At 45.2% G+C, this 25,468-nt stretch overlaps 1 protein-coding gene across 5 annotated transcripts in view; it reads left to right on the top strand.

Moving 5' to 3' along the window:
• MCF2L (MCF.2 cell line derived transforming sequence like) overlaps positions 1-25,468 on the top strand; it is a 329,928-nt gene that overhangs the window by 234,946 nt on the left and 69,514 nt on the right. For all 5 annotated transcript variants that reach the window (XM_030201525.1, XM_030201522.1, XM_030201526.1 and 2 more), the window contains exons 12-17: positions 9,124-9,315; positions 10,991-11,150; positions 11,317-11,393; positions 11,598-11,674; positions 20,587-20,653; positions 22,725-22,840. In XM_030201525.1, the coding sequence (XP_030057385.1) occupies positions 9,124-9,315; positions 10,991-11,150; positions 11,317-11,393; positions 11,598-11,674; positions 20,587-20,653; positions 22,725-22,840 (689 nt within the window). The remainder of the gene's footprint in view (positions 1-9,123; positions 9,316-10,990; positions 11,151-11,316; positions 11,394-11,597; positions 11,675-20,586; positions 20,654-22,724; positions 22,841-25,468) is intronic.

Here is a 25,468-nt window from a genome sequence, read left to right as displayed (position 1 = left end):
CTAGATCTGATGGCGTCATCGGCCAATTGCCAAGTGCCGTGCTTTTTCAGCAGAGGACGGGACCCTCGATCTCTGGGAGTAGATGCTCTTCTCCAACAGTGGCCGACACAGGAGCTTCTCTATGTGTTCCCGCCCTGGCCCATGTTGGGCAGGGTGCTAGACCGGGTGGCAAAGCATCCGGGCCGGATAATCCTGGTGGGTCCGGACTGGCCCAGACGTCCCTGGTATGCGGACTTGATCAGGCTCTCAGTGGACTGCCCTCTGTGGCTGCCAGCGGAGCAGGGCCTGTTGCATCAGGGTCCCGTGGTGATGGAGGATCCCTCCCCCTTTGGTCTTACGGCCTGGCTATTGAGCAGCAGCGTCTGAGGAAGAAGGGCTTCTCAGACAAGGTCATCGCCACTATGTTGAGAGCGAGGAAGCGCTCTACTTCTACTGCTTACGCCAGGGTTTGGTGTACCTTTGCATCGTGGTATGAGGCAGGCTCTCTTTCTCCCTTCACTGCTCCAATTTCTTCAGTGTTGGCGTTCCTGCAAGAAGGTCTGGAGAAAGGCCTGTCGCTCAGTTCCCTTAAAGTCCAGGTAGCGGCTCTGGCTTGCTTCAGGGGTCGCCTGCAGGGTGCTTCCCTGGCCTCGCAGCCAGATGTGGTGCGCATTCTCAAGGGAGTTAATCACCTGCGCCCTCCTCTGCACTCAGTGGTACCTGCGTGGAATCTCAATCTGGTGCTAAGAGCCTTGCAGAAGCCGCCTTTTGAACCCTTGTCGAGGGCATCTCTGAAAGACCTGACGTTGAAAGCAGTCTTTTTGGTGGCTATCACTTCAGCCAGAAGAGTTTCCGAGCTCCAGGCGCTATCATGTCGAGAGCCCTTTCTGCAGTTCACTGAGGCAGGAGTGTCTATTCGCATAGTGCCTTCCTTCCTGCCCATGATTGTTTCTCGCTTCCATGTGAATCAGCAGCTCTGTCTACCGTCCTTTCGTAGGGAGGACTACCCAGAGGAGTACTCTGCTCTCAAATATCTAGATGTGAGACAAGTCATCATCAGATACTTGGAAGTGACCAATGATTTCCGGAAGTCGGATCATCTGTTTGTGCTGTTCGCAGGTCCTCGTAAGGGCCTGCAGGCTGCCAAGCCTACAGTGGCACGATGGGTCAAGGAAACCATTGCAGCAGCTTATGTGGCCGCAGGGAAGGTGCCGCCTAACCAGCTGAAGGCTCACTCCACTAGAGCACAGGCGGCCTCGATGGCAGAGGCCGGGTCCGTCTTCTTGGAAGAGATTTGTAAGGTGGCAACTTGGGCATCGGCTCATACCTTCTCCAGTCATTACCGCTTGATTGTGGCTGCTCGGGCAGAGGCCCGGTTTGGAGCTTCAGTGTTGCGGTCAAGGATTTCTATGTCCCACCCTGGGTGAGTACTGCTTCGGTACATCCCACCAGTCTATGGATTGATCAGCATGATGATATGGAAGGTAAAATTATGTATCATACCTGATAATTTTCTTTCCATTAATCATAGCTGATCAATCCATAGCCCCTCCCAGATATCTGTACTGTTTATATTCTGGTTGCATTTCAGGTTCAAGTTTAGTCTTCAGTTCCTGTTCAGGAGGACTTCGTGTTCAAGTTTTTTCAATTGGATTCTTCAGGAGTTGAGACGATTTTGTGTTACAGTGAGCTGCTGCATTCCTCTCCCCTCCATTTTACGGGGCTGGATTGAGACCTAAATTCTGCCAGCACTCCCTCCTGCTTTAGCGGTGTTAGGGTCAGTCAGCTCCTCCCGCGGTTGCAGTTGAAGGATAAGCCAGATCCCCCCGCATCGGCGGGTGTGGTGTCCCTCCCCCGCTCCACGGGGATGAGCTGGACGGATTCCCCTCCCCTACTTGTGTGGGGATGAGCTGGGTTGATTCCCCTCCCCCGTTTCGGCGGTGGTGAGCTGGGCAGAGTGTCCCTTTGTGGGTGTAATTCTCTAAGTGCTGAGTCCTGCGGATGGAGCTTTGATATCGACATACTGAGGCGTTTCCGGCAGCACATGACCACATATAGGGAGGCAAAAGATTGCTCTCTATCTCCACCTGCTGGTAGATGGACACAACCCACCAGTCTATGGATTGATTAGCTATGATTAATGGAAAGAAAATTATCAGGTATGATACATAATTTTACCTTCTATAAAGGCCATTCTGCATGAAGCATCCCTTATAGAATACTAGCTTAGCATGGACCAATAAAATTATGAAACACATAAATAAACATGTTTTAATGGGACAGAGTCAGTATGGAGTCAGCCAAGGGAAGTCTTGCCTCACCAATTTGCTTCATTTCTTTGAAGATGTGAATAAACATGTGGATAAAGGTGAGCTGGTTGATGTAGTGTATCTAGATTTTCAGAAGCTTTTGACAAAATTCCTCATGAGAGACTCATGAGAAAATTAAAGAGTCATGGGATAGGAGTCAATGTTCTGTTGTAGATTAGGAATTGGTTATTGGACAGAAAATAGAGAGTAGGGTTAAATGGTCATTCTTCTTAATGGAGGAGGGTGAATAGTGGAGTGCTGCAGGGATCAGTACTGGGACTAGTGCTATTTAACGTAAATGATACAGAAATTGGAATGGTGAGTGAGGTGATTAAATTTGCAGATGACACAAAATTATTCAAAGTTGTTAAAACACATGCGGAATGTGAAAAATTGCAGAAAGACCTTAGGAAATTGGAAGACTGGGCATTCAAGTGGCAGATGAAATTTAATGTGGACAACTGCAAAGTGATTCTCATTGGAGAGAATAATCCAAATCATGGCTTCATATTGGTCAAAGAATTATTCACAAATTGTTAACCATTGCTTTTAAAGCTTTCCAAATAGTCTTTCCGCAATACTTATCTAATTCCCTACTCACCAATGTGTTTACTTTGATCCTTAAATGACTCTTGTTTAGTCCTTCCCAAGCCTAAAAAAGGCTTTCTTGAATCGACTAGGCATTGTGCATATTATTTTGCTTCTCTGTTCCATTGGAACTCCCTCTCTTGTGATATCAGATCTGAATCCTCCTTTAAACTTTTAAATCAGCCATAAAGACTTGGCTATTCCTACAGTCATATAATACTTCATAAGATGTTTACTGCTGAAGGTTTGGTTCTCCCTTCCTTTATCTGCTATTCCCTTTTCCTCACCCTTGTAACACAATCATCGTTTATTTTGAGAAACTGTTCCCAGAATCTAGCGTTCTATGTTTTAACAGCCACACCAGCCTGGTTTATTTTTAAGTTTTATATCAGCTGGTGACCCCCTGCCCCTGACACAGCCATTTTTATACTGGCAAAACATGGCCATATCGGGCGTTTTATGTTGAATATCTGGGAGCTTTTAATCTACTAATAAAGACATTGACCAAACTCATTGAATGTGTCTAGGGATGAGATAATTTCCATTGGATTTAGCATCCCTAATCATTTTGAAAAGTTGACTCTACTGGTCTGTCCCATTTTTCATTTAGGTATTTGATTTTTCTGTTCTCACTGTAATACTTGCATTTGTCCTTTCTGTTTTTCTTTTCATTTTTGTTGGGATAATTTTACATTCTAATCCTGTTCTCTAAAATGCTTTCAACTTCTTCTAATTTTATATTTCTCATACATTTTATAAAGCAGCATGAATGAGGGTGGACCTGGAGCCTTGATTAATCACTACCAGGTAGTGGGCAGAAAGTAAAATAAAAGCACTTTATTGATGTGTAGGAAGAGGGATAACCTATTTCTTTCATAGGTGAGGAGAAATAAGCATACAAGAAGTCAGTCTGTGCTCTCAAGACTGATCTTGCAGGGCCATGGAATGTACTAATCTCTCTCTCAAAAAGGCAGCACAAACATCTTGGCCCTGGCCTGGAGTCTCAGAGTTAAAGTTCTGTCCTTCAATATTCAACACAATCAGGCCTGGCCTAGCCTAGCCCTAGGTTGCAAAGTTACAATAGCAGCAGAGCTGCAATATAAACTTGTCCTACCTTGGTGGAGCTTCTGCTTCTTTATAAGCTTTCAGTAAAGTGTTGTGAATTGAGGGGTCCAGAGCCCCCCAAGAAGGCTAGAGTGACCTTAAATCTGACTCCATCTCTAAATAGCACTAGTACTGGGGTAATCAAGGAGTTGTGAAGTTCTAAAAGGAATTGCCACTAAGGGAGACGTTAGGTCTAAGGAAAAGATACCAGCCTTATGACAAACTGGATTTAGATTACAAGTTATAGAATACAGTGAAAGACAGCCTGATACAGCAAAAGCATTTATACTTACAGCCTCTGATCATTAAGTGAAGTCCACAAATCATCATTTGGAATGAGGAGTTTATTTGCCAAGGTACAAGTCAAATCAGTGATTGACAACAGGCACGTACAATCAATTAGTTATAGGAATATAATAATCCAGCTGCAAATAGGTGTTAATTAGTTCCTAATCTTTTATAATTTCTCTTACCAATTAAAGGTTTTACAAGGGAAAGCAATTAGGTAATTTGTCAATTCTGCTGGACACATTGGTTTCCCTTGGAGAGAGAGAGTGCCAACCCTTCTCTCTCTAACTTAAACCAGGAAATACCCTGATTTTTATAGGTGCCCTCAGGATATGGATAATATGACAGTAGATATACCTGATTGGATCTATGCTAATGTCATGGTTACCACTGATTGGCTCATACTAATGAGTAGCTTCTATCTTGTTAACATGGTTTTGTCTTTAGCTTGCTTGACCACAAATCTTAAGCAAGACCCTGCATCCAGCTACACCTGGCATGACTCACTCATTTTTCAACTTGTTTTTCTAACTTACATTAGAGAAAATTCCACTTTGTAACAGATACGGCTTCCATTTTGTGCTGAAATCCTCCATTTTGTTTCCATATCTATTGACTTAACTTTTCCTAATTTAGCTTATTCAGGCCTCAATCCGGGCTACAAACTAGGCCATACTTTTCCAGTAAGCTCCCAGTTATGTCAGCCATCAGATTTCTGACTCAGCCAAGGTCTGTAATGGCCTAAGCTCTATGACTGGGCCCGCCACCATTCCAGTGGGGGGGTCTCTGGCTGTACCATAATTATACAAAAGGCTTATGCTTGAGGGGTAGCCTTCTCTTCTCAGGGCTTCCCTTCAGGAACCACAGCCCAGCTTGTTGCAATCTTGGAGGACTTTCCTGTTACCCAGGGCCTCCCTGTTTTGTTCTGCTCAATAGTAGGGTTACCATACGTCTGGATTTACCCGGACATGTTCTCTTTTTGAGTACATGTCCAGGCATCCGGATGGATTTGGCCAGCCTGCCCGTTTGTCCGGATTTCTGGACAAACGGGCTGGCTGGTGGTGGCGGGCACGGGACTCCCCTCCCCTTACTCTACTATCCCTGGTGGTCTAGAGGTACCTCTTCGTCTTCAGGGCAGGAAAGAGCCCCCTCTTTCTTGCCCGGAGCGCTGCTGCTAGCTGCCCTGCATACGGTGAGTCCAGCTCTCGGTGTTTCAAATTGGCCGCCGAGAGTTGAAGTAACCTCGCAAGACTTCAACTCTCGGCGGCCATTTTGAAACACCACAGGATGCAGGGCAGCTGGCAGCAGCGCTCCGGGCAGGAAAGAGGGGGCTCTTTCCTGCCCCGAAGAGGTACCTCTAGACCACCAGGGATAGTAGAGTAAGGGGAGGGGAGGTGACGGGGGGGGAGTGGAGATGACAAGGGGGAGGCAAGGTGATTGGGGGAGGAGGGGAATATGCGTCAGGGGCGGGGCGAGGGTGTGAAAGGGGCAGGGCAGGGGTGTGGAAGGGGCGGGACAGAGGGCGTGAAAGGGGCGGGGCAAGTGTCCTCTTTTTATGAGGACAAAAAATGGTAACCCTACTCAAGAGCATTTAACCTCCTCCCCACCTGAACCCCACCCCTCTGACTAATAGGTTAATTCCACTATTCTAGGGTGGCTCATTCATCATCAGTGAGGGAGTGTTCTTAAGGGAACCTGGCCATATACCACATACTCCCTCACAATTCTGCATAGTATCATCCAAGCCACTGATAAAAGGACCTACCCCATGAAATCTTTTCAATATGATCTTTGAGAAAGCAGAACACCTTTTTGGTTGGAGAAGCTAACAAACCAATATCTGACCCTGCCCCCCTCCCCCCCCCCCCCCCCCAACACACCAAAGCTGTTTTTGGACAAAATATTGGTGTGCCCATGTCTCCAGTGGCCCATCCCATTCTGATGTAATATATGTTCCTTGAGTGCATTTTTTTCAATTAGTAGTATGAGAAAGCTTAAAGTTGAGATATATCATGGAGGATGATATTTTAGAAGAATTAGGTGGAATTTACATGTTATAAAAAAGCTAATTTTATATGTGCATGTCTACAGCATTCACAAATTTCGAAGGACTAAGCTCTGGGCATGGTGTTGGTAGACTTTTAAAAATATGTGTACTTTGCATTTTATTAGAGGCATATAGATATATTTAAAAAAAACTTCCCAGTCAGCATTTACTCTTCTTCTGAATCATGCATAAGTGTGAACTAACTGCTCATTTGGAACTGGGGTTTCAATGAATGAGTGAGCAGACAATTGTTCATACCTACCACAGTAACACACAGTAAATGATGACAGATGCCCGCATGGTCCATCCAGTTTGCCCACCACTCTGTGCAAACCCAGTCACCCATGCTTAAATGTTGGTTGTCAAGTCTCCATCATGCTACCCAACCTTAATAACCACCTCAAAAAGTAAAAAATGTGAGGTTTAAAATGCAAATTCTTAATTGGCTCCATATGTAGTTATAGTTCTACAAAAGCCGGCATTTACATGTGTAAATTGGCACACACGTAAAAAACACAAGAAGGAAAACAAACCTTCCACAGAAAAAGTCAAGCAGACAAACAGAGTGGAAGACACCAATGCAACAAACCAAGAAGGCCAGGAGTCTGTCTGTTCATAGGATACATTTTATTCATAAAATTCAAAGACTTCTGTTCCTTTTTGTAAGAAGATGCTGTTTTTCACTGTTACTCCTGGTACATGTGAAGCATTTTAGCCCACATTATTCATCTCCAAGAAATGACGGTCAATTGCAGCTTCTTAGTGCTTTTCACAGGACCCCTGATGAAGGCTGACTTTAGCCAAAACACGGCCTGTGTTGGGTTTCGTTGTAAAGTGCATCCTGTACTTTACTTGAAGACTGCTGTTTGCACAAGTCTTTGGATTTTATGAATAACTAGGAAAAAAGGCCCGTTTCTGACAGAAACGAAACGGGCGCTAGCAAGGTTTTCCTCGGAGTGTGTGTGTTTTACAGAGTGTGTGTGAGAGTGAGTGTGTGATACAGAAAGAGTGAATGTGTGAGTGTGTGTGACAGAGAGAGTGAGACTGTGTGCGAGAGTGTGTGTGAGAATGAGAGTGTGTGCCAGGGGCCCCCTCCCTCCCAGTGTCAGGGTCCGCCCCCCCTGCAAGGTCCAGGGTCCGCTCTCCCTCCCACCCAGTTCCAGGGTCGTTCCCCCCCCCCCCCAGTTTCAGGGTTCCCCCTCCCTCCCTCCATCCCAGTTTCTAGGTCCGCCTGGCACCCCTCCAAGTTCCAGGGTCGGCCCCCCCTCCATGTTCCAGGGTCTGCTGGCCCCTCCTCCAAGTTCCAGGGTTTGCTGGCCCCCCTCCAAGTTCCAGGGTTCGCTGTCCCTCCCTCCCACCCTGTTCCAGAGTCGTTCCCCCCCTCCCAGTTTCTGGGTCCCCCCTCCCTCCCTCCATCCCAGTTTCTGTGTCCATCTGGCCCCCCTCCAAGTTAGTTCCAGCGTCGTTGCCCCCTCTCTTTCCCTCCCCTCCAGCCACCCACCTGCAACGTGGTGAAGCTGACTCCGTGGCTGAAGTAAAGGGTTTTTTTTCCCTTCATGTTCGTCGCTCTGTAACCATCTCTGTCAGCCCCGCCCTCGTGCCTCTGATAGGTCCGCCGCCCTCGACGTCAAAACGTGATGACATCGAGGGCGGTGGACCTATCAGAGGCGCGAGGGCGGGGCCGAGAGAGATGGTGACAGAGCGATGATCCTAACGAATCCTTCACTTGAAGCCACGGAGTCAGCTTCAGAACGTTGAAGGTGCCTTTTATTATAGTAGAGAAGAAGTGTATCTTATAAACAGACTGAGACTCCTGGTTCGTTGCATTGGTGTCTTCCTCTCTGTTTGTCTGACTTATACATGTAACATTGAAAGGGAAGTCACTCTTTGTGTGCATGGAATTTTTGGTAAAGGGGCTGTGCGTACCAACAAATACAGTACATGTGTAATGCTGCACATTCCAAGAGCCTTTGGTAAAATACCCACGAAATCATGAATGTCTCAATGTGGGCATCCTTTTCTGACCCAGATGTCTTATGGACAAATGTGTTACTCTATCATGTAACTATATTCTCCACAGGACAAACCAACCCAATATTTTTCTCACTGAATTAGGCTGAGGATTAGATCAGAAATTAGGAGAAGGCAGCTGTAGGTCAAGAATAAGAGGAAAATAAATGATAATGGGAAGGATAGGATGGGGAAGATTATGAAGATTTTGAGTTGTTATAGTGCATAGAGATAAAGGATTGGTAATGATGAAGTGTAGATGAGTAAAGATGTAAAGGTCTCCCTTGGGCTGATGCCTTAATATTGGTAACTCCAACTAGTGGTGCCAAAACTACATCCTTGAGTTTGATCTCTTTGTATTTGTCAGTGAATGTACAGGGGTCTTCTTTTTAACTATGTATGTTTTTTTTTGTAGAGATATTCTGATCAAATAATCAACAGTCTTAATCACAATATTTGTCTTCATCCCCTTTTATATCCCTTAATCTATAGCTACAATATCAATTCCATCTAACACATCAATACTTGTCAATAGTTTTTTGTTTTGTTTTTTTAGCTTGCACTTAAAGTTAGTGCTAATTATGAAAAGATGTGTTGTACTTCAGCATTTTAGATCAGGATCAAGGGAATGTGCGAGTCTTCAAGCATTCTTATATTGGTTCAGTAAAAGCTGTTGCATGCAAAGAATCCAGAATTCTTCAGCATAAGTATGATAGTACATGCATTACAATGCTGTGACCAGTGACAAATCAATTTTATATTTCTACTACTTACAATTTTGTACCCTTTGTTTTTCAGTCCATGAAGTGGAGTGATGAAGGAATTTACCTGTTGGCCTCACAGCCCGTTGACAAGTGCCAGTCCCAGGATGGAGCAGAATCAGCTTTGCAGGAGATTGAGAAGTTCTTGGACACTGGAGCAGAGAACAAAATTAAGGATTTGACTAATGTTTACAAACAGTATGAATTGATTCTCACCCAAGAGCTTAAGGTAATCCTATCATACATGTGTAGTATATAGTTGCTCTCTGTTTTCATATTAACATACTCGTTTCCTATAAAGACAATTTATAGGAAAACAAATGGGAGAAGTATGCAATGGTAATATCGCGAGAATACCACTAGGGGCACCATTTTCTGAGGAGGCATTCCCAAGGTCAGGAGCAGCTGGGGATCACTCCTGCCCATGAACCCAATGGACCAATAGGGAATGCCCGATCGGCACCTGGGGTAGGGAGGGAGAGGTCTAATGGGAGGGCTTGTGTTTTGGGGGAGTGGGGTCTGATGGGAGGGCTTCAGGGGAGGGGGGGGGCTTTTGTTTTAGGGAGCAGTGGGTGAAGCACTGTGGGCCCTTGTTGGTGCTGCCTGGGAGCATTTGATGACACCAGGTGCACACCATAGTAACATAGTAACATAGTAGATGACGGCAGAAAAAGACCTGCACGGTCCATCCAGTCTGCCCAACAAGATAACTCATATTTGCTGCTTTTTGTGTATACCCTATTTGATTTGTACCTGTGCTCTTCAGGGCACAGACCGTATAAGTCTGCCCCGCACTATCCCCGCCTCCCAACCACTAGCCCCACCTCCCAACCACCGGCTCTGGCACAGGCACAGACCGTATAAGTCTGCCCAGCACTATCCTCACCTCCCCAGCCCTGCCTCCCAACCCCGGCTCTGGCACAGACCGTACAAGTCTGTCCAGCACTATCCCCGCCTCCCAACCACCAGTCCCGCTTCCCACCACCGGCTCTGGCACAGACCGTATAAGTCTGCCCAGCCCTATCCCCGCCTCCCAACCACCAGCCCCGCCTCCCGATCTTGACTAAGCTCCTGAGGATCCATTCCTTCGGCACAGGATTCCTTTATACTTATCCCACGCATGTTTGAATTCCGTTACCGTTTTCATTTCCACCACCTCCCGCGGGAGGGCATTCCAAGCATCCACTACTCTCTCCGTGAAAAAATACTTCCTGACATTTTGAGTCTGCCCCCCTTCAATCTCATTTCATGTCCTCTCGTTCTACCACCTTCCCATCTCCGGAAAAGATTCGTTTGCGGATTAATACCTTTCAAATATTTGAACATCTGTATCATATCACCCCTGTTTCTCCTTTCCTCCAGAGTATACATGTTTAGTTCAGCAAGTCTCTCCTCATACGTCTTGTAACGCAAATCCCGTACCATTCTCATAGCTTTTCTTTGCACCGCTTCAATTCTTTTTACATCCTTAACAAGATACGGCCTCCAAAACTGAACACAATACTCCAGGTGGGGCCTCACCAACGACTTATACAGGGGCATCAACAAGTCATGTTATGGTTTTTACATATTAATGGGCTGCTTTACATGCACTTGCATGTTTTGCATCTTATTACTATGTAACCTGCAGTGACATAAATATTCCCACCCCAGGCCAAGACAAACTGCGTTAGAGCCCTTTGTCACATTGTGAGGCCATGACTTGCCCTAATGCAGCTTGATAACTTCCCCCCTCAATGTGTATTTTCACTGTTTTTTCCCATGTGCCAAGTTTCATCCCATTCCATTAAATTTTCAGTGTTCCTATGCCCTCAGACAGATGTTCTTTTATCTCTTTTATAGTTCTTTCTAACGTCTGTTGATATCTGGTCTAAATGAGTAATATGTTTGTGGCCCTGTTACAGGAGCATTTGCACAAAGTTTTTCAGAAGCAGGAAAGCTTGCAAGAGATGTTTGAAAAAAGACAAGCAAGCCTGAAGAAGCTCGCTGCAAAGCAAACCCGGCCTGTTCAGCCAGTGGCACCAAGACCTGAGGGTCTTTCAAAATCCCCTTGCCCTTCTCCAGGTAAAGAGCTGTACTGTGTGAGCTACAGATTTTCATGTACTTATTGCATTCTATGGTGGATGGGAGTATTTCCAAAAGATTTATTGAGCTTCTAAAAAAAGAACAAAGCAATGTGTCATTTTCAACTGGCATATATATATTTGACTAATCTCTTTTTCTGCTCTAGGTCTCCGAAGAGGTTCCGAATATGTCTCCAGCCCAGAAATCAATGCTGTCCGAAGGATGAACTACAGAAGAGTAAAGGTAATGTACCTGTGTGACTTCATTATTAACCATGTCCAGTCTAAATCTTTGATACCTTGTGAATTTACCCTAGGAAAGAGCATTTTTAGTGGTCACTTTGCATTTTGTACTTAATTGCAGATGTTTTTAATTTGTGTAGTAGTTTTGCCATTTGTTGTTTGATTTCCTTTCCAAACAAACCTCTTTAAACTCCATAATCCACAGAGTGAACTGAATGAAAACCTTCAAAACCGAAGTGGGTCTGTCATGGAAGATGAAGAAAACCTGGCCATATTACGAAGGTGGGGCTATCTTGGAGTTGTGATGGTAGTCTGGCAGGTTTTAAATGCAGGTTTATTTGGGAATTGGTGCATGTGCATCAAATATTTCTGACATTGCTGATTTTACTTTTGTCATTATTGGGTCTGATATGCAGCCAGTGCAGGGACCGTAATAAGATGAAGCTGGCTGCAGTTTTTAACTTGTTCTGTGTATTTAGTGCCGTTGTCCATATAGGTAGTAGTGCTAAATATATGGATAATGCGGTCACTGCATTGGCAATATCTGTTTAATTTAGTGGCGGAATATGGCTGCTAAATGGAGAATTTTTGTTAGAGCACCTTCAAAATGCCCCAAAAGCGGCTCTTTGTATGGATGGTATTGAGCCATTCAGTCTGATATCCGTACACTAGGGAACTCTATATATGGTGCCTAACGTTATGCACTATTTCCACACAGATTTTCAGTGTGGAAAAGCAGAGCTACACTTAAGCACCCTGCTATAGAATAGCACCTAAGTGTTTCTGCACGGATCTGAAAAGAGGGTATAACAATGTGAGAGACAAGGGCAGGTCAGGGGTGTTCCCTTAAAATACACACAGTGTTATAGAATTTGGAGGATCTGCACCCATCCTGCCCGTCGGGGTTTTCACCTGGTTTCAGTTGGTGTAAATACTCTTCTCCGAGGACAAGCAGGCTGCTTGTTCTCACATGTGGGTCGACGTCCGCGTCGGCCCAGGAATCGGCATTTTGCAAGCAAAATATAAACAGTTTTGCCAGAGTCTTCTGGTGCAGCGCACACCGCGCATGCGCGGACTGATTTCCCACCCGTCGTGCGAGCGTGCCTCCTCAGTTTTCTTTTCTCTGCGTTGAAGTGCGGTAGTTTTTTTCTGCGCTCCTCTCAGGCCCAGGAAAGAGTTTTTGAGTTTTCGATTTTTTCTTCTGATTTTTCGTTATTTTAATTTTATTGTCATTCCAAAAAAAAAAAAAAAGTTCCCATAGTGTACTTTTACTTTTCTCCTCTTTCAAGTTTCCTTTGTTTTTTGTCGCGGCCGGTTTTTATGTCGCGCGGTCAGGTTATTCCCTTGTGCCCTTTTTCTTTTATCAGGCACAATCGCGTCTTTTGATTTCGCTGAAGCCATTTTTCTTTCCATGTCATCGAAGACACCCAGCGGCTTCAAACATTGTACTTGGTGCAACCGGACCATCTCGGGTACCGATACCCGTGCCTGGTGTATCCAGTGCCTTGGTCCCAACCATAGCCCAGCCGCTTGCAGTTTGTGTCTTCATATGAAGAAATGGACCCAAGCATCTCGAGAAGCCCAACGAGAAAAGCTTTTTGGGGCTCGGTCCGGTCCATCGGCATCGGTACCAAGGTTGGTGGCATCGAGGGAAGCATCGACGTCGGGAGAGGAGGTAATGGCTGCTGAAAGACCAATTCGTGCTGGGAGCAGTGAGGCATCGAGTGGGTCTCCACCTGCCTTGAGGCCTCCTGTTATGCAGGCATGAGGATTCCATGTCCTCATCAGTACCGAGGAGTCTCGATGACAGGCGTCGAGTGAAGGCGAAGAAGCACCGTCATCATTCTCCTTCAACACACGGTGCCGGGAGCTCCGGGGCGTCGAAGGAATGGGCACCTGAGAAGCTTCAGCGCCGAGAGGATCACTCCCCCTCTATACAGGAGGTGCCGATGTGTTGGTCCTGGCAGCCCGGTACCTGCTCCCGAGCCTCGACAGGTTCTGCCACAGGCTCCTTTACTGACCCCGTAGCCTTGTCTGACGGTGGCTCTTGATGAGCGCCTCAGGGCCCTGCTTCCAGAGTTTCTGGAAGGATTGCTACGCCAGTCTGCTTCTGTGTCGGGAGTGCTTGCGCCTTCCGTACCGTCTGCTGCAGCGGCATCTGACCCTTCGCCTGTGATGAGGTCCCCGACCTCGGTGCCGCCTGCGTCATCAGTGTCAGCTGCCAACCAGGTCGACTCCCCTTCGACGTCGGTGGAGGAAGCTTCACCGCAGTCCAGGCGGACGTTGACTTCTTGGCACCGCCATCAAGGATGTCGCTTCTCAGCATCGAAGCAGGCTCAGGTTCGGACTGCTCTGAGGGATGTTTTGTCCGATACTGAAGATGATCATTCATAGGAGGAAGAGGGATCCCAGGTACTTTTCTTCTGACGAGTCCTACGGGATTCCCTCTGATCCTTCCCCTCCACCAGAAAGGAGACTGTCTCCACCGGAGAGTCTATCCTTTACCTCCTTTGTCCGGGAAATGGCGGCGGCTATTTCCTTCCCTATGGAGGTTGAGGATGAGCCCAGGGCTGAGATGCTCGAGGTCCTGGATTATCCTTCTCCGCCTACAGAGGCTGCAATGGCTCCTTTGCATAATGTACTGAAGGAAGTCCTTATGCGAAAGTAGTCTTTCCCTCTGTCTAATCCCGTGAGCCCAAAAAAAGCTGAATCCCAATATCGGACCCACAGTGAACCTGGTTTGATGAGGTCTCAGCTACCTCACAATTCTATGGTGGTGAACTCTACCCTCAAAAGAGCCAAGAGCATAGGGACTATGCCTCGGCGCCCCCAGGCAGAGAATCTAGAACCTTGGACTCTTTTGGGAGGAAAACGTATCAGGCCGCTATGCTCGCTGCCAAGATCCAGACTTACCAGCTCTTCACGAGCATCCACTTGCGGAACTCGGTGAGGCAACTGTCTAGCTTGGTTGATGCACTCCCTCTGGAGCAGGCCGAGCCTTTTCGCCAGGTGGTCAGACAGAAGGCGTGTCAAAAGTTCCTGGCCAGGGGTATGTTCAGCACTTTTGATGTAGCATCCAGGATCGCTGCCCAAGGTACAGTGATGCGTAGACTCTCATGGCTGTGTGTCTCTGACCTGGATCATTCAGTCCAACAGCGGATGGAGGATGTCCCTTGCCGGGGGGAATAACCTTTTTGGTGAGAAAGTAGAGGATCTAGTTGATCAGATCAAGAAGCATAATGATGCTATGGATTCTCTCTCCCGCCGGGCGTCTTCTGCTACTACTCCTCATCCAGGAGGTTTTTTGGAGGGAAGAGGAGTGCTCCCTATTCCTATTCCTATGCTAGGCGTAGGTACACTCCTGCTTCTCGGCAGCCTGCCCGGGCTCAATCCCAGCGTGCTTGTTCTCGTCAACAGTGTGCGCCTAAGACCACTGCAGCTCCCCAGCAAAAGCAAGGGACGGGCTTTTGACTGGCTCCAGTTCAGCATAGCCTCAGTGAACGTGTCCGTACCAGACGACTTGCCGGTTGGGGGGAGGTTAATGTTTTTTCACCACAGGTGGCCTCTTATAACCTCCGATCGGTGGGTTCTTCAAATTGTCCGGTTAGGATACACCCTCAATCTGGAATCCAAGCCTCCAAATTGCCCACCGGGAGCTCAGTCCTACAGCTCCCAGCACAAGCAGGTACTTGCAGAGGAACTCTCCGCCATTCTACAGGCCCAAGCGGTCGAACCCATTCCACTAGGGGAAGAAGGGCTGGGATTCTATTCCAGGAACTTCCTTGTGCAAAAGAAAACAGGGGGGTGCGTCCCATCCTAGACCTAAGGGCCCTGAACAAATTTCTAGTCCGAGAAAAGTTCAGGATGGTTTCCCTAGGCACCCTTCTTCCCATGATTCAGGAAAACGATTGGCTATGCTCTCTGGATTTAAAGGATGTTTACACACACACACATCTCAATACTTCCATCTCACAAGAAGTATCTTCGATTTCAGCTGGGAACACAGCATTTTCAGTACCGCATACTGCCTTTCGGCCTGGTGTCTGTGCCCAGAGTGTTTACAAAATGCCTAGCTGTAGTCGCAGCGTCTATACGCAGACTAGGAGTGTGGGGGGGGGGGGGGGGGGGGGGGAGGGTCTCAGCATTCTACATTATATTTGAGCAATCCCCTTTCTTTTTTAATCTCTCTTGCCTAGGCAGCTGTATGCAGTGGCACCATGACTTGAAACCCCCCATGTTGGGTCCCACATTTCCTGAATGGGGCTATGGTGACTGCCCAGCTGGAAGAGGTCTTGTGCAGTCCTATGCATGATTTTATGGATTCTGGGTGGCTCAATGAAAACTTACCGTTTTCCATAAGGAGGGGGATTGAGGCTAGGAGCACCTCGGTTAACTCTGTATATTGTTTGTTTGGATCATGTTCAAACTGGTGCTTTCTTGTTTGAGTCAGGCTGCTGTAGAAGCTCCCAAGTAGAGTGACCGCTATGGTAATCTCTAACTCGTTGTGCAGTGTCATGCTTCCCTGTACTCCTTCACAGTTTGTTTCAATGGAGTCCTGAGCTCTACTCAAAGAGGCTCCCTTCTCCCTCTCTCTCGCTGTTTCTGTAGGTCTCATGAGTTAAGTTGGTGATAGACTCAAGGTCTTTAAGCTCAACCTCGTGGCTTATCTGTTTTTGAATTTTTCTGTGTTGTATAGCCCACCTCTTTCATGGATTTTTATGTGTTCCTGTACGTGTCATCTGAAGTTAAACTAGTTCAGCTTCCTGTTTAGTGCAAGGACAGTCAATACACATGCCAGGCACTTTGGGAAGGAGCATGTAAGACCGCCCCCCCCCCCCCCCCTTCCTGCTTCCTAAGTCCAGGTCTAAAGTTAAGTTTAGCTTAAACGTTTGAGCTATACTTTCTGGATCTTAGAAGATCTTGCTGGTCTCTGGGCAAGAGTTTGTTTTTATGCCCTCAAACTTCAGGGACTCATGTCTGCACTCCAAGTATACTGGTATTTGTGTTCTCCCTGGAAATATTCCCACTGCAGGGCTTTAGTTACAGGACACTGGTTTGAGCCATTGTCCCCTAAATGCAGATCTGTGGATGTCTGCTGGTTTAATCTTACTTCAGTAAAGGGAAGCATGATCGGTGGCCAGGACATCAAAGAGGCCAAATTTTTTGTTTCAGTTGATAGAATCTGGGTGGCTCTAGCAGAGCAGCAGGGGTTCAGTGGCCCATGAGTGGTATGCCTTTCTCTTAGGATCGCTCATTTCTGGGAATGGTTCTCAGCTGGCCTGAAGGTTGGTTCTTCATGGGGTCAGGTCCTCAGTGTCTTAAGCTTTTGGTGTTTATGGGTTGGTTGTTGCGAGAGACTGGTCTGTTCCCCAGTTTCGCAGCAATGGGTTATTGAATGCTTTCCAGGATCTTGGTTTGAGTCGGATGCCTGTAAAGGCTTGCAAGCTTGCAAAGGCTCTAGTTCTGGACAATTTTTGTTCCATTGTTGGATTACCAGCACAAGGACTTCACAAGTTCTGGCCATAAGATTTCTGGGGGGGGGGGGGGGATCCTCAGGCATAGGTCCCTCATATGGGACTCCTCAGGGTATTTTGAAGGGAATCTGGCAGCCATCCTAGGCATCACTCTGTGCCTTCACATGCTCCTACCCATGCCTGTTATTCCATGACAAAATCACTGCCAAGTATTAAGGCCACTGGCAAGATCCCCTCAGGGGTGAGGAAGCCTGTTTGCCTGGGGTTGTTGTCTGCATTTCAGTTGGGGTCTGTAGTGTTTGGAGTTTCCTACTTATGGCTCTGTGCTTGGTTTCTGCACCAGTTTTGGTAATTCTGTGCTTATTCTTTTTTTTTGTTACATTTGTACCCCGCGCTTTCCCACTCATGGCAGGCTCAATGCGGCTTACATGGGGCAATGGAGGGTTAAGTGACTTGCCCAGAGTCACAAGGAGCTGCCTGTGCCTGAAGTGGGAATCGAAATCAGTTCCCCAGGACCAAAGTCCACCACCCTAACCACTAGGCCACTTCTTCTTCTCCTTGCCCTAGATTTGGGGTCACCATTTTCATTATTGAGCATTTCTCATTATGAATCCTTCCAGTTGGCAAATGTGGAAGCTTTGGCTTAGGACTTTCCAGGTGTCCAGGCCCCTTTTTCAATGCTTGGACCCTGTCTAGTTGTCCAGCTGGGCTTTCACTCAGAGGGATGGGCAGCATGGTTCCCCAGGCTGTGTTGCTCTGTAGTCCTAGTAAAGCTGTGGCCCTGCTCTTTATGCTTAGGACAAAAGATTTGATATAAGCTCTGTAACGTTCTAGATTAACCACAACCCTCAACCAGGCTTGGGATAATGTGCCATATGGTTTAAGGTTGGGGGTTAGCTTGGTTGGTGTTTGTTTCTTTCCTTCCTTGGCTTTATTATCACAAGCTGGATTTTCAGGAAAATGGAACTGATGCCATGACATGGCTCTTTCCCATAAGTACTTGTGTTCCTTCCTCCATGTGCCTAGAAGTTTTGGTATTTCCCACTCATTAGCAGAATGATAATGAAGGTTGAATGTGGACTTACCTGCTAATTTCCTATCCTTGAGTCCCGATAAGGAAAGCAAAGAGGGACTTTGAAAAAAAGATTGCAATGGAGGCAAAAACACATAGTAAGAATTTTTTTAGGTATGTTAAAAGCAAGAAGCCGGCAAAAGAATCGGTTGGACCACTAGATGACCAAGGGGTAAAAGGGGCGATCAGGGAAGACAAAGCCATAGCAGCGAGATTAAAGGAATTCTTTGCTTCGATCTTCACTGAGGAAGATTTGGGAGTGATACCAGTGCCAGAAATGGTATTTGAAGCTGACGAGTCGGAGAAACTGAATGAAATCTCTATAAACCTAGAGGATGTAATGGGGCAATTTGACAAATTGAAGAGTAGCAAATCTCCTGGACCAGATGGTATTCATTCCAGAGTACTGATAGAATTGAAAAATGAACTGGTGGAACCATTGTTAGTAATAAGTAATTTACTAGTAAAAAAAGGCCCGTTTCTCACACAAATGAAACAGGCACTAGCAAGGTTATCATGTAATGGCGATTATGTTTTTAAGGGAACCGTTAGGAGGTGAGTTGTGGTGCGAGTTCCGCGCTCACTCGCTTCCCGCCACCCTGCTGGTTACGATGGAGTTTGAGAAGAGACGGCTGAGGGGAGATATGATAGAGGTCTTTAAAATAATGAGTGGAGTGGAACGGGTAGGTGTGAATCGTTTGTTTACTCTTTCCAAAAATACTAGGACTAGGGGGAATGCGATGAAGCTATAAAGTAGTAAATTTAATACTAATTGGAGAAATTTTTTTTCACTCAGCATGACAAGTCCATAAACCATTACTAAATGGACTTGGGAAAAATCCACAATTCCAGGAATAACATGTATAGAATGTTTGTACGTTTGGGAAGCTCGCCAGGTGCCTTTGTCCTGGGATTGGCCGCTGTCGTGGACAGGATGCTGGGCTCGATGGACCCTTGGTCATTTCCCAGTGTGGCATTACTTATGTACTTATGTAATTAAACTCTGGAATTCGTTGCCAGAGAATGTGTTCAAGGTGATTAGCTTAAAGGGGTTTAAAAAGGGTCTGGACGGCTTCCTAAAGGAAAAGTCCATAGACCATTATGTGACCATTTGTGACCTGGATTGGTCACTGTTGGAAACAGGATGCTGGGCTTGATGGACCTTTGGTCTGTCCCAGTGTGGCAATACTTATTTGGCAATACTTACCTAGAGAAAGTTTGGCCGCAATCTTCCCAGGAGGGTCCTGGATTGGCCTAACAGTACATATCTGTTAACATCTAAGGGGATCTCTGGCCTCTCTGTACTGGGAGTTCATTTACTGCCATTCTGTAAGGGTATTAAGGCTAAGCTGTGCGTTGATGTGGCATTGTAAGGTTACATGTTGATGTGATGCTGCACTATATTGTGCTACTGCAGTGTTATTCAATGCTGTGGCACAGTTTCTTCATGCTATAACTTTGACTGTGGGTGTTGATTTATATTGTTGTTCCATAAGATTGAATTTTAATGCCTTTCAAGTGTTACAGATCTGCTTTGTGAATAGTATACTGGCAAAATTTCAGGACTGCACTGCGCCTTATACTGAGGATGATGTCACTGAATTGTCAGTATTCTCTGCTTCCATCTGCTGGTAGGGAGACATAACCCATTTGCCTAGATGGGTCTAGTAGGACTCAAGGAAATGAAATTAGCAGGTAAGACCAAATTTCGACATTTGGTTTTCATATAGTATTGCTCCTGCACATGCTGGAGCATAAAACACTTTTAGCCTGATTCACTCAATCATATTAAAAGTTGGCCACTATTACAAATTTTATTAATGTCAGTTTAACTCAAAGTACATTATAGTCAATGTGAATTGTTTACTGAAGTGCATCAATGTGGATTATTGTACTTTAGTGAATAGGCTTGTTCATGATATCATATAAGTGGATCTGCCTCTTCTACTCCGTTTAATTTCACTTTTAGAATGTTCTGTTACTATTTATGAACAGATATGGAGAAGAACAAATAGCATTTCTTTTTCTGTTATCATCATCTAGGTTGATATGAGTACACCGAGGCATAAAAAATCAAAGGGGCTTAGTTTTGCTTTAGAATTTGTGGTTGTCGCTTACTACCAGTCCAAACAAATGTGAATAATATGTTATGATTTCAACAAAATATGTTAAAGGAAGCTAAGTCAAAGCACTTAGACTTATAAAGTTCCATCGTAATCTATGGAACTTTGTAAGTATAAGTGCTTTGAAAATGTGGAGTGTAATTTTACAACAGGGTGCCTAGGTTAAAAGACCAAGTTGGCATGCACTTAGGCACTATTTTATAAAGACACATAGACAAGCACTTGGCTTTGTAAAATATTAGCATATATAGCAGAAATTGCACTATGAATGGGAGACATGGACATGTACACATGTCGAGAGCAGGTATAAATGTTCACATGCAAAGTTTGTGTTGATTAATACTTTAATCAATATGCATACTTGTAAATTCTGCTTGTACTCTGCCCAGACCACAGCCCTAGCTACGCCTACCAACAAAGTATGTACCATCTTGACAAGGCACATACATTTAGATCAGTTGGTATTTTATAAAAGTTGAATACAATAAATAATGTCTGGGTTTTTTTTTAAATTTTTGGTCACAGGCATGTCATGAATGAACTTATCGAAACTGAACGAGTCTATGTAGATGAGCTCCTCTGTGTACTTGAGGTATTTATATACACTTCAGCATTCATAATTGTTGTTTCATATTCCATTCCAACTCACAAAATTAAGGGACTTCCAGTATCTTGGTATGTGTAAAATTATCATCTTAGCACATTGCCTCTTTGCAAGTTTACTATACTCATATTAAGTAGTATAGAGCTCATTTTCAAAGCACATAGACTTACAAAGTTACATAGGTTACAACGGGGCTCATTTTCAAAAGAGAAAAATGTCAAAAAAGTGGCTTAAATCTGTATTTGGATGTTTTTCTCACAAAAACGTCCAAATTGGTATTTTTTAAACCAATTTTTAGACATTTTTCTATGACGTCCGCCAGAAGTTCATTTAAATCACAAAGATGGCTTGTCAGGGGTGTGTTAAGGGCAGGATCTGGGCATTCCTAACACTTGGATGTTTTTCAGCCATAATGGAACAAAACAAAACCATCCAGGACTAAAACTAAGCCGTTTTGAGCTAGATCTGTTTTTATAACGGGTAAAGCACAAAAAGGTGCCCTAAATGACCAGATGACCACTGGAGGGAATCAGGGATGACCTCCACTTACTCCCCCAGTGGTCACTAATCCCCTCCCCCCAAAAAACTGTGATTAAAAACATTGCTTACCAGCCTCGGATGTTATACTCAGATCCATTAGAGCAGCATGCAGGTTCCTGGAGTAGTCTAGTGGTGGGTGCAGTGAACTGCAGAGAGTTGGACCCAGGCCCATACCTCCCCCTACCTGTTACACTTGTGGTGGAAACTGTGAGCCCTCCAAAACTCACCAGAAACCCACTGTACCCACATATAGGTGCCCCCTTCACCCATAAGGGCTATTTTAGTGGTGTACAGTTGGGGGGTAGTAGGTTTTGGGGGGGCTCAGCAGACAAGCAGACAAGATAAGGGAGCAACAGTGAGATGTGTATCTGATAGCATTTATTTGAAGTCCACTGCTAAGGTGTCCCATTGCTCTCCTGTGATGTCTGTGTGGCCAGTCTACTAATGCTGGTTCCTCCTATATCCCAATAGCTTGATTTTGTGCATTTTTCACTTGGACATTTTTTTTTGAAAATGGACCAAAAAGATAAACACACAGAGCACAAAAACATCTAGCAAATAGACATTAAAAAAAAGACGTTTTTCTGTTTTGAAACTGGCTATATTCCGCACTTGAATTTTGGACATTTCTAGCAAAATATCCAAAGTTGGACTAAGATGTCATATCAAAAATGCCCCTCCACGGGGCTCATTTTCAAAGCACTTATACTTACAAAGTTCCATAGGTTACGATGGAACTTTATAAGTCTAAGTGCTTTGAAAATATTATGTAACTTTGTATGTCTATTTGCTTTGAAAATGAGCAACAACAAAAAATAGCGGGTCAAATTAAGCAAATTGCATGCTGGTAAGAGAAATGTCAGAAGGGGGGAAAAAAGACCTCAGACTGGTGGCACTCATCCAAATGAATGGAATTTCTCGTACATATATACCCATATGTACAGCCACCGTACTTCAATCACTGGTCATATCCCAGCCACCTCCCTAGATGTTAAATAGTGTCTGTTTTTTTATATATGTAAAAAGTGCCACATGCACACCTCCTCAGGACATAACGAGCAAAGGACACAACTTATCTTGTAGTGGCGTTAAGTTTGGACCTCCCCAACGGTCCATTTCGCCAGTCAAGGCTTCGTCAGGGGAAGGACGCCCTAATGTGAAATCCTGCTCAAAAAAATAAATGATGCAGTCGACTTGCTTGTCCTGCCATCAGCTACATTAATGAGCACCATTGTCTTCACAGTAGTTCAGAACATCCAGTATTGCAGAATAGTAACTATCCCCTCACTGGTGATTTCAGTGGATTTATATATAGTTGTTCTGTGCGTTTAGAAGCCTTTTAGTACATTTCTTTGCGATAACATATTTTGTAGAAGAAGTATATTATCCTGGTTTGGTGTGTTCTGATAGTTCTTAGTTTTCTTTGTCAGCTGCTTCCAGATTTGTTTCTGACAGAGGTAGAAAGATGCTGGAACTAACTACCTATAGATGATTAATTTGTCGCTCTTCTGTACCACAGGGATATGCTGCTGAGATGGACAACCCCCTAATGATACATCACATGTCACCAGATCTCCATAATAAGAAGGATATATTATTTGGCAACATGGAAGAAATTTATCATTTTCACAACAGGTTGGGTACTGGCCTACATTTTTGTTTATATAGATATATGCATGTGTGAATGCATATTGATCTTCTAAAAGTGATGTGAGATGAACTCTTAAAAAAAAATCAAATATGTTATTCAATACATTTATGCATTTATTGTACTTGAGGCTGCCATGAGGATGCTGAGTTTTGATTCCCAGGGCTACTGTATTGTCCTTTGCATACTTTTACATTATATTATTACCTAGGTCAAATCTAGACAGTGCAGTGGGACAAGCAGTATTAAAGACTGTTTGCTTAGGTGGCATCAGCGCTCTCAGATCAACTTAGATTTTGGGTTGCTTTAGATCTGACAGTTCTAATCTACCTTCCCTGCAAGCTGCACAGGAGTCCTCTATGTTTATGTTCCTGCTGATAGAGTGAACTTCAGTATCACAATGGACCTGTCCATCACGATTGAAAATGCAATATTGAAGCAACACCCCTCACCATCAGAAATGTGGGTGAAGGATTCCTGCTCAGTTTAGAAGGGACATTGGTTCTAACCTTTTTCACCCCTAATAATAACTTTATATGAGAAGAATTTTGGTCTGCAAAGGTGGAAACGTGCTAAAGCAACTTTTAACTGAGGAAAACCCACTCATGTGGCTGATGTTTTCTACTTGCCAATAGAAACACAAAGTTGCTTATCTTTAACAGGTATTCTTCCTAGTTGGCAGAATAATGACACACAGTCCCACCTTCTTTCTAGTTTAGTTTATTGAGCATTTGATGTATTGCCTTTCAAATAAAATCAAAGTGATTTACAATAAAACCAAGGAGAGGAAAGGAACTACAAATTTCAGTAGGGCAGCTGGAAGATCTGAAAAAGTGAAACACAGAAGGAAGGGGTGGGAAAAGTGGTCATAGCTGCACTCAAGCTGGAGAACAACCCATCCTTCAAGGGCAGTGCAATGCTAGGCAGAACAGGTGAGCTTTCCAGGATGCCTTAAATCTAGGGTAAGACTGTTCAGCTGGAAGATCTGGAGGAAGAGAATTCCAGAGTATGGGTGCTGTTGAAAAATGCAGAATGAGAGCAGTGGACAGGAGGCAAGGATAGGTGATGAGCAGAAGCTGAATGAAGGGCATCAGAGGGGGACATAGGGAGAAATGAGGAAAGGTAGGAGTGAGTACCTCTCAGAAGCGCCTTGAATGCCAGATGGGAAGTGACAAGGGAACATAACAGAATGGCACAAGAGTCATCATCAGGGTAACTTCGGAGGGAACAGATCAGATGGAGGGAATACACACTATCTCTCTATATAAAAGGCAACCACAACGTTCTGAAGCCTCCACGGAAGTTGAGGCGCCCAAGATATCCGGTGTGCCCTGGAGTGTCTGCACCGCCCTCGCGTCAAAACGTCATGATGTTGAGGGCGGAGCTATGACACTCGAGGGCCGAAATGGAAACGCCACAGGCACAGCCACGGAGGCGCAGCAAAAAAAAAAAACCTCCCCACATACAGCGACGTGAACCCCGAACAAGGCAAGTAGCTTGGAGGGAAGGAGGGAGGGGGCCCCTTGCTAGCGCCCGTTTCATTGCGCTCAGAAACGGGCATTTTTTCCTAGTTTATACATATACAGGAATGTATATACATGCTCAGGAACTTTTTATAGTTGTTTTTGAGCTCAGAGGGAGTTACTTTATCCCAGTGACATCAGATGACATCACCCCATGTATGTTTCTGATGTATTCTATTGTCCATGTATAACACCTGTTACATATTAGCAATTTTGCTTTTTGTCTGTATTTTGTTGATGTTTTCTTGATAAACTGTCTTTTGGGGGATAAGTCAATGAAGTGGTATACATCAATAACTTTTCCTTTACATCCTGCTAGACCAGTCCAGACTGGTAGGTTATACCATCTTACCAACAGATGGAGGCAGAAAGGTTGAACTTTACAGCGATATCACTACTATAAGGAGTGGTGCAGCCTTTATTTAGTCAATATTTCTGTGCCTCCTGTAGATGGTACAGGTTGGACTGCTACAGCAGGGTTATTTGAGACAAGCCTGACTCCCCTGAGCTCAGTCTATGGCCTGCAGCCCATTGGTAGAGTCCCTTGTCCAGTGTTTGCTCCTAGGGATCAGTCCATGGACTTTTGTAGTCTGGAGAGGCCCATACCTCTCCATAGCCCCAAACCTTATACCTCGGGCTTTCGCTCATTATGGTGTGCCTTGAAGGGGTCCCGGGGAGCTTCTGCCAGTGGAGATGTGTGTGTCTCTCCCACATTCACACCCCCACTCCACTAAGAGCTTCTGCAGGTTATGTACAAAAAAATTTATATGGAGAACAATTGGCCTGTTGTTAAAGTTTAACATACACCAATGAACAAAGCAGCAGAACAGGCAGCAAGTGACTCATGACTGCAGAGACAGGCAGGACAAACAGTTACAGGTAGTAGGGATTCCATAAGGAATATAAGCATTTCAGGCACCCTGTGGGGGGGGGAGGATCAGCAATTGTGGTCTGGATGGGAGGATGATAGTGGCTGACAAGCGCTGTGGTGTATGTGGGACCCAGCAGATTAGTAGCTCCACCAGCTCCTTCTTCCTCAATTGTGATGGGGAGACACAGTAGTAGTAGTTTAGGGCTCTGGAGAACTCTCCA

Source organism: Microcaecilia unicolor, chromosome 4, assembly GCF_901765095.1.
Source record: "Microcaecilia unicolor chromosome 4, aMicUni1.1, whole genome shotgun sequence".
Classification (NCBI taxonomy): Eukaryota; Metazoa; Chordata; class Amphibia; order Gymnophiona; family Siphonopidae; genus Microcaecilia; species Microcaecilia unicolor.
This window is presented reverse-complemented; position numbering and strand designations above follow the sequence as displayed.